The 12,776-nt window shown below is 45.7% G+C and overlaps 1 protein-coding gene across 1 annotated transcript in view; it reads left to right on the top strand.

The window, feature by feature from the left end:
* Positions 1-12,776, top strand: part of LOC120543357 (transformation/transcription domain-associated protein) — a 186,490-nt gene that overhangs the window by 165,615 nt on the left and 8,099 nt on the right. The window contains exons 54-58 of the mRNA XM_039776392.1: positions 6-131; positions 2,082-2,243; positions 5,983-6,073; positions 8,773-8,972; positions 9,550-9,811. Of these exons, the coding sequence (XP_039632326.1) occupies positions 6-131; positions 2,082-2,243; positions 5,983-6,073; positions 8,773-8,972; positions 9,550-9,811 (841 nt within the window). The remainder of the gene's footprint in view (positions 1-5; positions 132-2,081; positions 2,244-5,982; positions 6,074-8,772; positions 8,973-9,549; positions 9,812-12,776) is intronic.

Below are 12,776 nucleotides of genomic sequence, written 5' to 3'. Positions count from 1 at the left end.
TGTGGGGAGACTACCTGGAGAACATCTTTGTAAAAGACCGGCAGCTCCACCTCGGCGTGTCTGCCATCACCTGCTACCTGCACGCCTGTCGGCATCAGAACGAGAGCAAATCCCGCAAGTACCTAGCCAAGGTGAGCCAGAGGACCTTGGGTAACGCTTGAGCAGCCATCATCCTGCTGCTCCCTCCCTCCCTCTCTCTCTCTCTCTCTCTCTCTGGTCTCTCCTGTTCTTGACATGCCCCCCACCCTGGTTATAACCGACTGTGGACCCTCCAGACGTTACATTTTCTAGGGGATGCTGCTGACTGGATTTTTTTTTCCTCACTTTTATTGTCAACTGGCCGTAGCTCGGGGATATCCGTCTGTCTCAAAGGCATCTGTCTGTCTGCTTCAATAAACTGTATCTTCATTGCTCTATGTACTTATTATTTAACTATCAGCTGGGTGTCTGATCGAATCGGGCTACAAATTCTACGTTTGTGAAATCCATACTTTCTCAGCAAAGAATTATTTATTTTTTTTTTAAGTCCTTGAAATGATTTTGCTATCATGGCACTGATTTGTGACCTTTTCAGCCGATGTAATGAAGAGCTGCCTGTTTAAACGGGGCTGTGAGACGTGAACTCAGCTCTTCGCCGCACCTCATTTGACTTTTTCCGGCAAACAAATTTTCAAAACAAACCGTATTTTATGACTCTAACCAGAGTCGGAGTAATAATTATGTTGGCGTGGTCATTTTAGATCTGAGATTGGCTAAAATTTAAACAATGACTGTTGTTAATACCCAGCCGTCATTACTCAGTTTGCCAATAGATGTCAGAAGGGCGGATGCCAAAACCAAACTGCCCAAAGGTATATTTCGACATACCAAGCAAATGGCGATACGTTCTAAATTACTTACGGCTCCAGAGCTGTCGAAGGGTTGAAGTCAGTCGACGATGTTAGTCCTGGAAAGTACGCCCCACCAAACCAACGTTCTAAAAACCAACCGAACTTACTGTTATCTGCTCGAACCAACACCGACTTACTATACTCGGCCGTCCAGCGGCGTCACTGAAGCAGTCGAACATTCTTAGCCAATCATGCGATACTGCGTCTGTTATTTTTTTGTCACATTAGATAGATACTTTATTAATCCCAAGGGGAAATTCACATAATCCAGCAGCAGTATACTGATACACACACAAAAAAAAAAAAACACAATATTAAATTATAGAGTAATAACAATGCATGTAAAAGCAGACAATAACTTTGAATAATGTTAGCATTTACTCCCCCCGAGTGGAATTGAAGAGTCGCATAGTGTGGGGTCTCCTCAGTCTGTCAGTGGAGCAGGACGGTGACAGCAGTCTGTCGCTGAAGCTCCTCCTCTGTCTGGAGATGATCCTGTTCAGTGGATGCAGTGGATTCTTCAAGACTGACAGGAGTCTGCTCAGCGCCCGTCGCTCTGCCACGGATGTCAGACTGTCCAGCACCGTGCCTACAATAGAGCCTGCCTTCCTCACCAGTTTGTCCAGGCGTGAGGCGTCCTTCTTCTTTATGCTGCCTCCCCAGCACACCACCGCGTAGAAGAGGGCGCTCGCCACAACCGTCTGGTAGAACATCTGCAGCATCTTATTGCAGATGTTGAAGGACGCCAACCTTCTAAGGAGGTATCGTCGGCTCTGTCCTTTCTTGCACAGAGCATCAGTATTGGCAGTCCAGTCCAATTTGTCTTCCAACTTCACTCCCAGGTATTTATAGGTCTGCACAGTCACCTCTGATGATCACGGGGTCCATGAGGGGCCTGGGCCTCCTAAAATCCACCACCAGTTCCTTGGTCTTACTGGTGTTCAGGTGTAGGTGGTTTGAGTCGCACCATTAGTCTTTGATTAGCTTCCTTCGTTATGTTCTAACTACAGAGGCAGAGTCCCATTGCATGATTCTAACTTGTATTGAGTCGAGGTATTGACGTGAACACCATACATACGGAGAGTATCAAATTATATATAAGGATTAGTAATTTGTAAAGTCTGTGTTTGTGTCATAGCGCTCGGCTCCTGCACCAAACTGAACTGAATTCCCTCTCTCGTCTTATTACAGGTGCTGTGGCTCCTCAGCTTCGATGACAAGAATACACTGGCTGATGCCGTTGACAAGTACTGCATTGGCGTGCCACCCCTTCAGTGGCTTGCATGGATCCCTCAGCTGCTCACGTGCCTGGTGGGCTCAGAAGGCAAGCCGCTTCTCAACCTCATCAGCCAGGTGAGTGCATGAAACGTTTGACTTGAGTGCCATTTCCCAGGGCGAATTTGTTTTAAACCAGGGGTCTCCATCTCCAGTCCCGGAGAGCTGCTATGGCTGCAGGTTTTCATCCTAACCCGTTTCTTAATTAGTGACCAGATTTTGCTGGTAATTTGCCTTAATTTTAATTGATGCACATCTTAAGACTCGGGCCCCTTAATTAGCAACCAAGCAATGTTAAGACACAAAATGAACCAACACATAAACCACAACCTGCGTCCATCACACAAGAACTGAAAATAAAGAAAGGTGAAGGCCTCAGTAATGTTGATCCGCTCAGGTCCACAAAACATTTTGACAGCCAGCGCTCTTAAGAAAGAAAATCAACAGTTTTGGAAATGACTGCCATGGAATTAAATGACGGGTTTAACTAGCAAATTTAGAAACTGAATGACGTGAAGTTGGTTGGAGTTTGAGGCCCCAACCTTAGTTAGTCATCTGTTGGCTCACGTCACATCAAATTTATGTTTTAAGGAAAAAAGACTCAATTGAGCGGTCAGAGTCTCAAGAAAAGTCCATTCAATTCAAGGGAAATGGTTAATTAGCAGCAACAAGTGGTCACTAATTAAGAAAAGAGTTAGAATGAAAACTTGCAGCCACAGTAGCTCTCCAGGACTGGAGTTGGAGACCCCTGGTTTAAACTAAACCTGCCTAACCAGCACCACTTTTACCAGTCATGCACTGCAGCGTGTTCCCTCGCAGGTGTTAATTTCAGTTTATTTTCTTATCGTCGTCTCTACTGATTTGGGCCACAGATAAGTGACCTTGTCTTGAGCTGCCTTTTAATGGATCCTCCTTTTCACCAAGAGGCTCTTCACAGCAGTGACTTTCACCTCTCTACTTGTAACTGTCTCATGTTGGCTCCACCACTGAAAGCAAAGGGTTATGGGGAAGGCATTTTTTTTAGAATTGGATAATTAATCAAAGTGGGATCAGCGCTGGAGCCACTCATCTTTATATCATCATGGTAATGACATCACGTGTCATACACTCCCAGTCGTCTTGCCTAGCACCGTCCTGGCATCCCTGAATCACAAACGGCAAGCAATAGTGGTGCCCATAATGAAAAGCTGAGTTTCACCATTTTCATTAATAACATCTTTATTTAACAAAAATGATCAGACCATTAAATTCCCTGACCGGTGAAACCGTCCGTCCACGTTGTGATGAGGCAGGACCATATCCCAGCAAGCAGCAGGTGCAAGGGAGGAACAATCACTGGACCGGATAAACGCGCTCACACAAAAGCCCCCACTATGGCCAATTTAGCATTGCTAATCCGCTTAACCTTGCATGTCTTTGGACTATGTGGGGTTATCGGAATGCCCATGTGGACAACATGCCAACTCCACGCAAGGCTATAAAAATGTATAACAAAGTCCAGATCATGACACTACAAAAGTTTGTGGTGTATAAAAGTCCGTTGCATCATCACCCTCACAGGTTTAAGCGTGGGCATGCTCACGTGTTGTTTCTGTATCTGATACGGATTATGCGACAGACAGCGTGCTCAGACTTTTGTACATGTGGCATTTAGTTTCTTGGTGGATTGTACAGGGAGATTCACTCGAAAGAGGCCCCAAATATTCTGTTGTAACTCCTGTTAGGATGAAGCAATCTGAACCCCAAAAATCCGCTCCACACCTTGACGTATGTGTAATCGATTGCATTACATGTGATGCCGGATGTGGTTTCCAGTGGTGGACCTGCCAGTTCTGGTATTCTATGGCAAATGCCAATCGAGCACCACGGTGCTGGGTGGGCAGTGAGCACAGGGCCCACTAGAGGGCATTGGGCCCTCAGGCCACCCTTATGAAGTCTGTTTCTGGTTCTTTGGTCAGGGACATTCACACCAGTGGCCTGCCTGTCTGCTGGAGGTCATTTTGTAGGCTCTGCCAGTGCTCATCCTGTTCCTCCTTGCCCAAAGGAGCAGATAGCGGTGGGTCCTGCTGTGGGTTAAGGACCTTCTATGAGGGGCCGGCCCTGTCCAGATCTCCTAGAGTAACTGCCTGTCTGTCTCCTAGAATCTCCTCCATGCCTTTGAGACTGTGCTGGGAGACACAGCCAACCTTCTGGCAATGGCACATACTGATGTGCCATCTTGGAGAAGTTGGACTACCTGTGCCAGCTCTGTAGTGTCCAGTGGCAGAAGTCTACGTGACCATCATCATCATCAAGCCCTTCCGTGAGAATCCTAAATCATTTATGTTAGGTAGGATGCCCAGAGGGGACTGGGCGGTCTCATGGTCTGGAATCCAGGATTTTATTTTTTTCTCCGGCCGTCTGGAGTTTTTTTGTTTTTTCTGTCCCCCCTGGCCATTGAACCTTACTCTTATTCGATGTTAATTAATGTTGATTTATTTTGTTTTATAATTGTGTCTTTCATTTTTCTATTCTTTAATATGTAAAGCACTTTGAGCTACTGTTTGTATGAAAATGTGCTATAGAAATAAATGTTGTTGTTGTTGTATATGGCCTCATGTTACCAGAAGTGACACTGACCATCGCCAAATGCAAAACAAGTGACAAAACAGATGAGGAGGGAAAAATGTCAGTGGCCTCTAGCTATTAACCCATTCATTCCTGTTTTGGGGGTCGTCTCATTGTTGCCCCTCTAGTGCACCAAAGCAACTGAATCTGATGAACAAGCCCCTCTGCTACTTAACTGACCAGATCAACAGCCAACAAGTTTCATTGACTTGATGCTATACTTGGAGTAAAAAGTGTTTCTTTCATTATTTTGAGCAGTATATATAAATAAATATATATATATTGTGATAAAGGCGCTATATAGCGCCCGACCCAGCACAGACTACGCAGAGGCACGTGTTCACACTCAAAGGGCTTTTTATTTTCTTCAGCCGTGGGCACACGCCTTCCCCGTGTCCCACAGGCCCAACACAGTCTAAAGCACAAAATAACCCACACAACCAAACGCTTCCTGGCACCACCACTCCTCCCAGGCAACCTCGTCCTCTTCCTCCCGATTCTGGCCTTGATTGCTGGGAGGCAGGCCCTTTTATACCCCACCCGGAAGTGTTCCAGGTGCCTGACCAGCTGGTCTTAATTGCACCTCCGGGTGGGGCTGATAAACCGTCCAGCGTGGTGGCTGGTTGTCCGCAGCACCCCCTAGCGGCCACCCCATCTCCCAACCGGGCTGCTGTGGTGGACTCCATGTCCCATGGAGCCACGGGGAAGATTGAGGAGGGATCCACGGCTGGGGAGGCTGCCCCCAAGCGCCCCGGGGAAGGTACTGCAATGTCCATGATGGCTCCCCCGGGACGTATGCAGCAGAGGCGTCCCGGACGGGCATGGGACCCGGCTGTCCGTCACAATATGTAATACACATACACGCTCACACAGTATGCATACCAAGTGCAGAGTGCGCTCCATTGCCAGCCTTGTTCTCTCGCTCTTTACTGCAGCCATTTTTGCACTCGCTGACGAGCGATAAGCTGACATAATGAGACTGAAGCCATCTGCTCATGTATATCACATAATAAATACTGCATTTTAATACTCTGCCCTGTCAGATTTCCTCAGTAGAGTAACTCTAAATTAGATTGAACCTGTTTCCGCGAGCAGTAGGCCGATGATTGTTGATGGAGTTTTATGTATTATTCATCTGTTGATTTTATTGACGTGCGCCGTCTTTTTTTTTTCTTTCTGATTCTCTATGCCATCCTCTCTCGCCTTGCAGGTTGGACGGGTGTTTCCTCAAGCCGTGTACTTCCCCATCCGGACGCTGTACCTGACCCTGAAGATTGAGCAGAGAGAGCGCTACAAGAGTGGTATGGCAGCAGAGGTTAAGCTGGCGGGGCATGGGCACTTTTGGGGGTTGTGATCACATGATCACTAGCCGTCACATTTTTTTTTTGTATCCTGCCTGAGGAGAACCCTCAACCCCAACATAATAATGCATAGAGAGCAGGACAAGTCCTTGACCACAGCCAACGATGCCATAGAATTATCATCACTAAATCATCAACTCCACCACAATTGTAGCAGTTATTAGTAAGCAGGCACACATGGAAATGTACTAAAAAAAAAATAACCTTTAAAATGTTTTATTTACATTTTTACAATGCAGTAGGTACAATAAAAATGCAGTTTTTGCAGAGGGGAAAGGTTCAGGACACTCATTTGTGTAGTAAACCAGCACAAAAAATACAGGCTGCAGTCTTACTCCGTTAAATATCAAACTCCAGATAGAAAGTATCTGTGCCCCAGGTGCCCATCAAACCCCCAAACATTTCAGTAGCTTTGAAACCCCACCAAAACTCCGCAGTCCCACCGACAGACCGAAATTTTGGTTGGGCTACCAATGGAGGTGAAGTGGCCCGTTTTTTCTCAGCTCTTAATATCAAGTAGGTCAGTTAGCCTATCGGCGGCCCGTGATTTGCTTATCTTTGTGACTTGACGTAGGTGAGCCCAGTACAAGCTCAGACTCTTGAGCTATGAACGTGTGTGCTTTTAAGAGAGCAGCAGTGTAGGAAATGTCTGAGTTTTATTACTTAATTATTGGCTTCTCTTGTGGCAGAGCCAATAATTGTGACTTTTGGTAAGGCTTGTGGAGTAGGCTTTCTAGCCGTTAGGCTTTAATCAGGCTAATGGGAAACACATTCGCCTTTAACAGGATAATGCAATTTTATTGATTAACACAAGAACGCAAGGATTATAGAAATAGGATAATTGCGTATGCTTAAATGCACAAACCAGCATGCAAAACCACTGAGACAAAGTAAACATAACTAAGAAATGGCTGCTCAAAGTTCATTTTGAGGTTTTCCAGGAAAAAAAAAAAAAAGAAAAGCCTTTTAGTTATTTGACTTTCTAAGCTCAATTTTAGAGTCTTGTTCTCTTGGTGATTTTTGTGTGATGTCAGGACTCGCTGTTGCTCCACTACACGGTCAGAAAGATGAGTTTATACTGTTAGGGTCTTTATTGTCACATGCCCAGAGTCCAGTCAGATTCTTACTCGCCACTGTCTGCAGTCGCGTGGGAGTAACGCTAGGAAGAAGACGACTTGTCCGGTGCCAGGACTGCACACCTCGCTGGGGTAGCTGATAGGTGAGCGAAAAGGGCAAGCATGGCAGAGAGAGCCGACTGCTTCATACTAAAATTGGAAACCCAGTCGGTCCAAATGAGCTCTCTTTCAGCCAACTGGAATAGTTAGGTGCGGGGGGCTGGCTATGTCACACGCAGTGGGCTGATTTCATGTCCCACCTCAGAAGCCGAGGAGGGCATCGTCTTGAACAAATCATTGAGCAGAGCCACCCAGTAGGTGCTAAACGTCGCGGGTTCTTAAGGTGCTTATTGTTGCTTGTATAGAGTCCATGTGCTAATCAACATGCGTGACGTTACCACACTCTGGCGCCAGGGTCCGGCTCCACATCCCATTGGGGCAGCTGAGAGGGAAAAGTGGATGAGCGAAATGAGAATGCTTGGCATATTTGTCTGAATCACTTTATTGCTAGCATGTGAAACGTCCCAGAATTGACTTCGGTTGGGTGTAAAAACACAGAATACAAGACAATACCAACTCAAGACAACGCAATTGCAACCCACCATTCACCCGACTGACTCTGTGCAAACAACTACACAAAGTTTCTTGAACAAAAACATTTACAAGCTTCAATAATACTGTTTTGACTGAATGGGCACAAATACCCGCAGAAAACTCCAAAATCTTACGGAAGGCCTTTCCAGAAGAGGGAAGGATGTTTACAGGGGAACCAACTTCATATTTTTGCTTACAGCTTTTACAGGTGTGATGATCAGGTGTTCACAAACCTTTGGCCATCTGTTGAGAACATCATGTGCCATGCTATGAGTGATAAAAAATTATGAGGGCATCATGTACTGCACTACAGGATTGACGCTTTCAAAGTGTCCCAGCCACCTTGTAACCACCATGTTGAGCGGGGCATAGCCTTTATAGACTGGCATGTCTTATTTAATGATCCACCTGTGGACTGGCATGTCTGTCTTAGTGATCAACTCTCCTCAGGCCAAGTCCCCTACTTAGCTGATGACCTTCACATTTAGAGAACTGCAGGCTTTGGGGGTGAAGGGGGCTCCTCAGTCTGTGATTCTGTGTACAGGGTGGTCCAGATCTAATTATGCTGATCCAGATCGTCTGGATGACTTATGTGGGGACGATTCAAGTTCGGTGCGAAAACGATTCTTCATGTCGTCAGTTCGCACACTTCTCGATGGTCCGGGATTTTTCAGGTGATTTTTTATGTAATAAACTTAATAAGTTATAGCGTAATGAAAATTGCATAATTAGATCTGGACCAGCCTATACATTTAAGGGACTAAAAGACCTTAAGGGCAAGGCACTTGTTACCCGGTCAATGGCACTGCCTGTCCCCAGGTGGCCAAGTTACCTTTTCTTTGCCGTTCAATAAAAGCATCAGTCCTGCCATATTCTTTAAAAACTCTTGATTTCTTTTTTTTTTTTAATGATGTTTTTCCTTCTTTTCAGATTCTGGCCAGCAGCAGCCCACCTCGGTGGGGGTACAAGCCCACTCTGCGTCAGATCCCGGACCCATCCGTGCAACGGCCCCCATGTGGCGCTGCAGCCGCATAATGCACATGCAGCGGGAGCTTCACCCCACACTCCTGTCATCCCTGGAGGGCATCGTGGACCAGATGGTCTGGTTCAGGGAGAACTGGCACGAGGAGGTAACGCCACTCGCCTGTTGCACACACACCCCCACACACACACACTCCTCTTCTCTTTGGTGATTCTTTCATGTTTCCAGTACCAGCAGATTTAGCATTTCAAAGGGCTCTGTTGCCGGTTATTCAGGGCGCGAGTGGCACAGCTTCCTCATCTGATATTTAGGGCCTCCATCGCGTTTTGTGTTTGTTCAGTTTTCTGCCTGGCAGCTGTTGCTTGGATTCTCACTATGGATACCTCATAATTAAGGATGAAAGAAACGTCAACCTGGCATCAATCGGAGAGGATCAATTGGTCGGGTGTTTGGAAGTGCAAAGTCACGTTCTCAGCTGCAGCGTTTTGAACTAAGAGGCAGGATTACTGACACCTAGGGGTGAAAATAACCAGCAAATGGTATTCCTGATGACCTCCCCTTGATTTTGCTTAATTCCTCGATGCCATTAGAGGCACATGCTTGCAACTCTCTAATGGGAAAGGGAAAGCTGCCCGCCGTTATTCTTTAATTCCTCTCTGTCTTTCTGTAGACCCTCGTGCCCTTTACGGCCACCTGATTAGCTGTGTGTTCGCTCTTTCTTCAAGGTCCTCCGTCAGCTGCAGCAAGGCTTGGCAAAGTGTTACTCGGTCGCCTTTGAGAAAAGCGGTGCCGTGTCCGATGCCAGGATCACCACACACACCATGAATTTTGTCAAGAAATTAGTGAGCACCTTCGGCGTGGGCCTCGAGAACGTGTCCAATGTCTCCACCATGTTCTCGAGTGCAGCCTCGGAGTCTTTGGCGCGGCGGGCACAAGCCACAGCTCAGGATCCCGTGTTTCAGAAGATGAAGAGCCAGTTCACTACAGGTCAGTGGCACTGAGGGGTCAAAGTTAGGCTTTACTGGGTTTTGGTGGGCAGTGGACTGCGCCTTTTGTAGCATTGTGCCAGGTCTGTGTGGCTTTCTGTTGGCGTGGTCATTCTGATTAGTGGGTCTGGGTGTTTATGGACCACAGTTTCTAATCTTTTGCTTGTTTGGTCATCCCGGTTGGAAAGTCTGTTCCCTGTTGGCAGTGTGGGCTTGACGATATATTTTTTTTGTGGTAGGGTCCTAGGGTGACCCTACTCTCCCCTTTATACTCTGAATTATGCAGACCTGACCAGAATGTCCCCAAAAGCTTCTTTGTCACCTCTGTCTTTATCTTCCTTGATGTACCTTCGTGGCCAATAGGATAAGCCGAATTCTTACATCATACCAAGCCCATTCAGCCGCAACTCGGCCCCCATTCTAGTTGTGGCCTGTATTCCCCCAGGCTAGCTGGGCTGGCTGGTAAATTCTCTCTTTGGAATTTTCACTAGGAAAGGTCGTATCTTGTAAGTGTTCTGACTTAGGCATTGAATAAAAGTAGAATGACAATTTTATAAATAAAGACAATCATGCCATTATTGTTATTAATTAGTTTTCTTACCACTGCAGCGACTCTGACCTGTTGTGTTGTTGCTAGAGTCCAGTCTAACTGCATTATGTAGAGCAGCGGTTCTCAAACCTTTTTTTGTGTGAAGGTAATAATGTAATGTTTGAGTTGTTGGATTGAGTCCCTAGGTATGTCAGAATTCACGACTGGAATCATGGGAGTGTATCCCAACTGCCTTTGACTCACTAGGGGTAATGCAAGTACAGTCCGTGACTGAAAATCACTATACTGTGACATGGTCTCATCATTGGTGGGGATCAGGCCAGTGACAGTGGGGGGTGTCTACAAATCTGACAGGGTGCTACTGATACACTGTGTGTTTTACTTAAACCAGTGATTTAGAGGACTGGATCACTCTTCTCTCCACGCGAGGAGTGCTGCTCCAGCGGTCCGGTTCAGATAAGCTCACTGTGAAAACTGTAAGTAGACTAATGGCTGAAAAGGAAGTCTTGAATCGCCAAGATAAAGATTAAAGCAAAATATTAACATGAAAAGGATTTGCCTAAAATGCAGTCCACGAAAAAACAAGTGCAGTCTATAAACCAGAAGAAGAATCCAATTACCAAAGCCAAAAATAACCAAAAAAAGTCCAAACAGGACACTCCACTATAAATGAATGATCTCCTGCTCCTGAGCCTTCTCAGCAGACTTGCCTAGCCGGAGGGAGGGGTTATGAGTTGTGATGTCAGGGTGGCCCGCCTCCTATGGCTCCACCTACAAGGAGCAGTGAACATAAGCACATTTAAAGCAGGAGACCGTGGAAGATTGTGGGTTTACTTCCTGGTTCCTCCCTGTGTGGATAGCGCTTTGAGTACTGAGAAAAGCGCTATATAAATGTAATGAATTATTATTATTAATAAACCAATCTCAAACAAAATATATAAAGATTGTTTAAAGAATATGAAAAATACAACAAAAATACCCATAAGATACTCAAACGTGTATTAGTCCATAACGTCGTCTCTTTGGCACTCTTTGGAGTTTCAGCTGTTATGGTCTGCAGTTGTAGGGAAATGGACGAATCAGCACTTTAAAATCAAGGCAGAGATTTCGACATCAAAGGCTTTGGACTGGTAGTGCAAGGCACTATATACAATACACGGTTGGCATTAGTCTTTTTTTTTTTTTTCTTTCTTTGTGATTAATAAAAGATGCCATATGCAATAAACATTGATGATCTTGGTCTGCATTCTGCAAACATGCGAAAAGAAAAATATCGCTTTGGTGTTGAGCCCTAAAATTGTGAGCTATGCACCTCACACTGGCGTTCTCCACATTGAGACCACCTAGTGCCCCTACCTGCACGTCCCACTCCTAGTCAACTCCTTAATTTTGCATCTACACCTGGGGGGTGTGCGGTTTAGAGAAAGAAGGAGAAAAGCCTGGATGTAATGGAGCAGCCCGCATTAGCCACAGCTCGGTCTGACTCTGTAGGCCACAATTCTTTAAATCTGCTAGTGTTTGTATTATTTATGCTGTTGGGTTTGGTAAAAAAAAAAAATAAATAAATAAAATAATTTTATTTATTACATCTCATTTGAAATTGGATGGTTGCTCTTTTTTTTTTTTTCCTCTCCATGCAGCTCACGTGCCCTCCTGGGGTGCACTGGCTATGTGCCCACTGCCTTCTGGCTTTGTTTCTGCTCCTCTTTTCTTTGGCCGTCCTCCTTACATTATATTTTTTTTAGTCGTTTTGTTGTGAAGATGCCTGTTAATTAACAATGGATAATCACACCACAAACCCTTAGGCTTGACAGCGAGAGGATTCTGTGTAGGATTATCACGCTCATGATTGAAAGCTACTTAGCTTTATTAGGTAGGACCCCTAAAGGGGGTGAAGCAGCACATCCTGTTGTGCCACCACAGGCTGGATCCTCGCATATGGACGTGCCTAGCATTACTGGGCCTGGCTGGCATATCTGGAGGACCTCATTTATTGAGTGCCTTTGTGCAGGCTGGCAGAGGCTAAAAGGGCCTTCCTGGTGGAACCTGAATGTGAGGTTAGAGTCACTTCTGGCATTAATGGGATTCGAACCAGCAACCTTCCGATTGCCAGCACTAACAAACGTTAGAATTTTCTTTTTTTGGGTGATTAGAGTCAGAGATGCGTGTTTTGTAGTGCAGGGGGCCTTTAAATCTTAACTTAATGCTATTTTGGACAAAATTGGTGCATGAGATGGTCGAGCTTGTTGGTCTTGTTCTCTTCACAGTTGTTGTAATCAAGTGCCGGGACCAAACCCTGAATTAGGAAGTGAGTTTGAGTAGCTGCCGCTAGGATGCCCCTTGATGGAGACTGAAAACATTTACAGAGATGGAGAGCAACATGATTGGTCCACACTGCCCTCTTCTGCACCCATCA

Source organism: Polypterus senegalus, chromosome 13 (genome assembly GCF_016835505.1).
Source record: "Polypterus senegalus isolate Bchr_013 chromosome 13, ASM1683550v1, whole genome shotgun sequence".
NCBI lineage: Eukaryota > Metazoa > Chordata > Cladistia > Polypteriformes > Polypteridae > Polypterus > Polypterus senegalus.
Note: the sequence above shows the minus strand (reverse complement) of the source record. Positions and strands in the feature narration are given on the sequence as shown.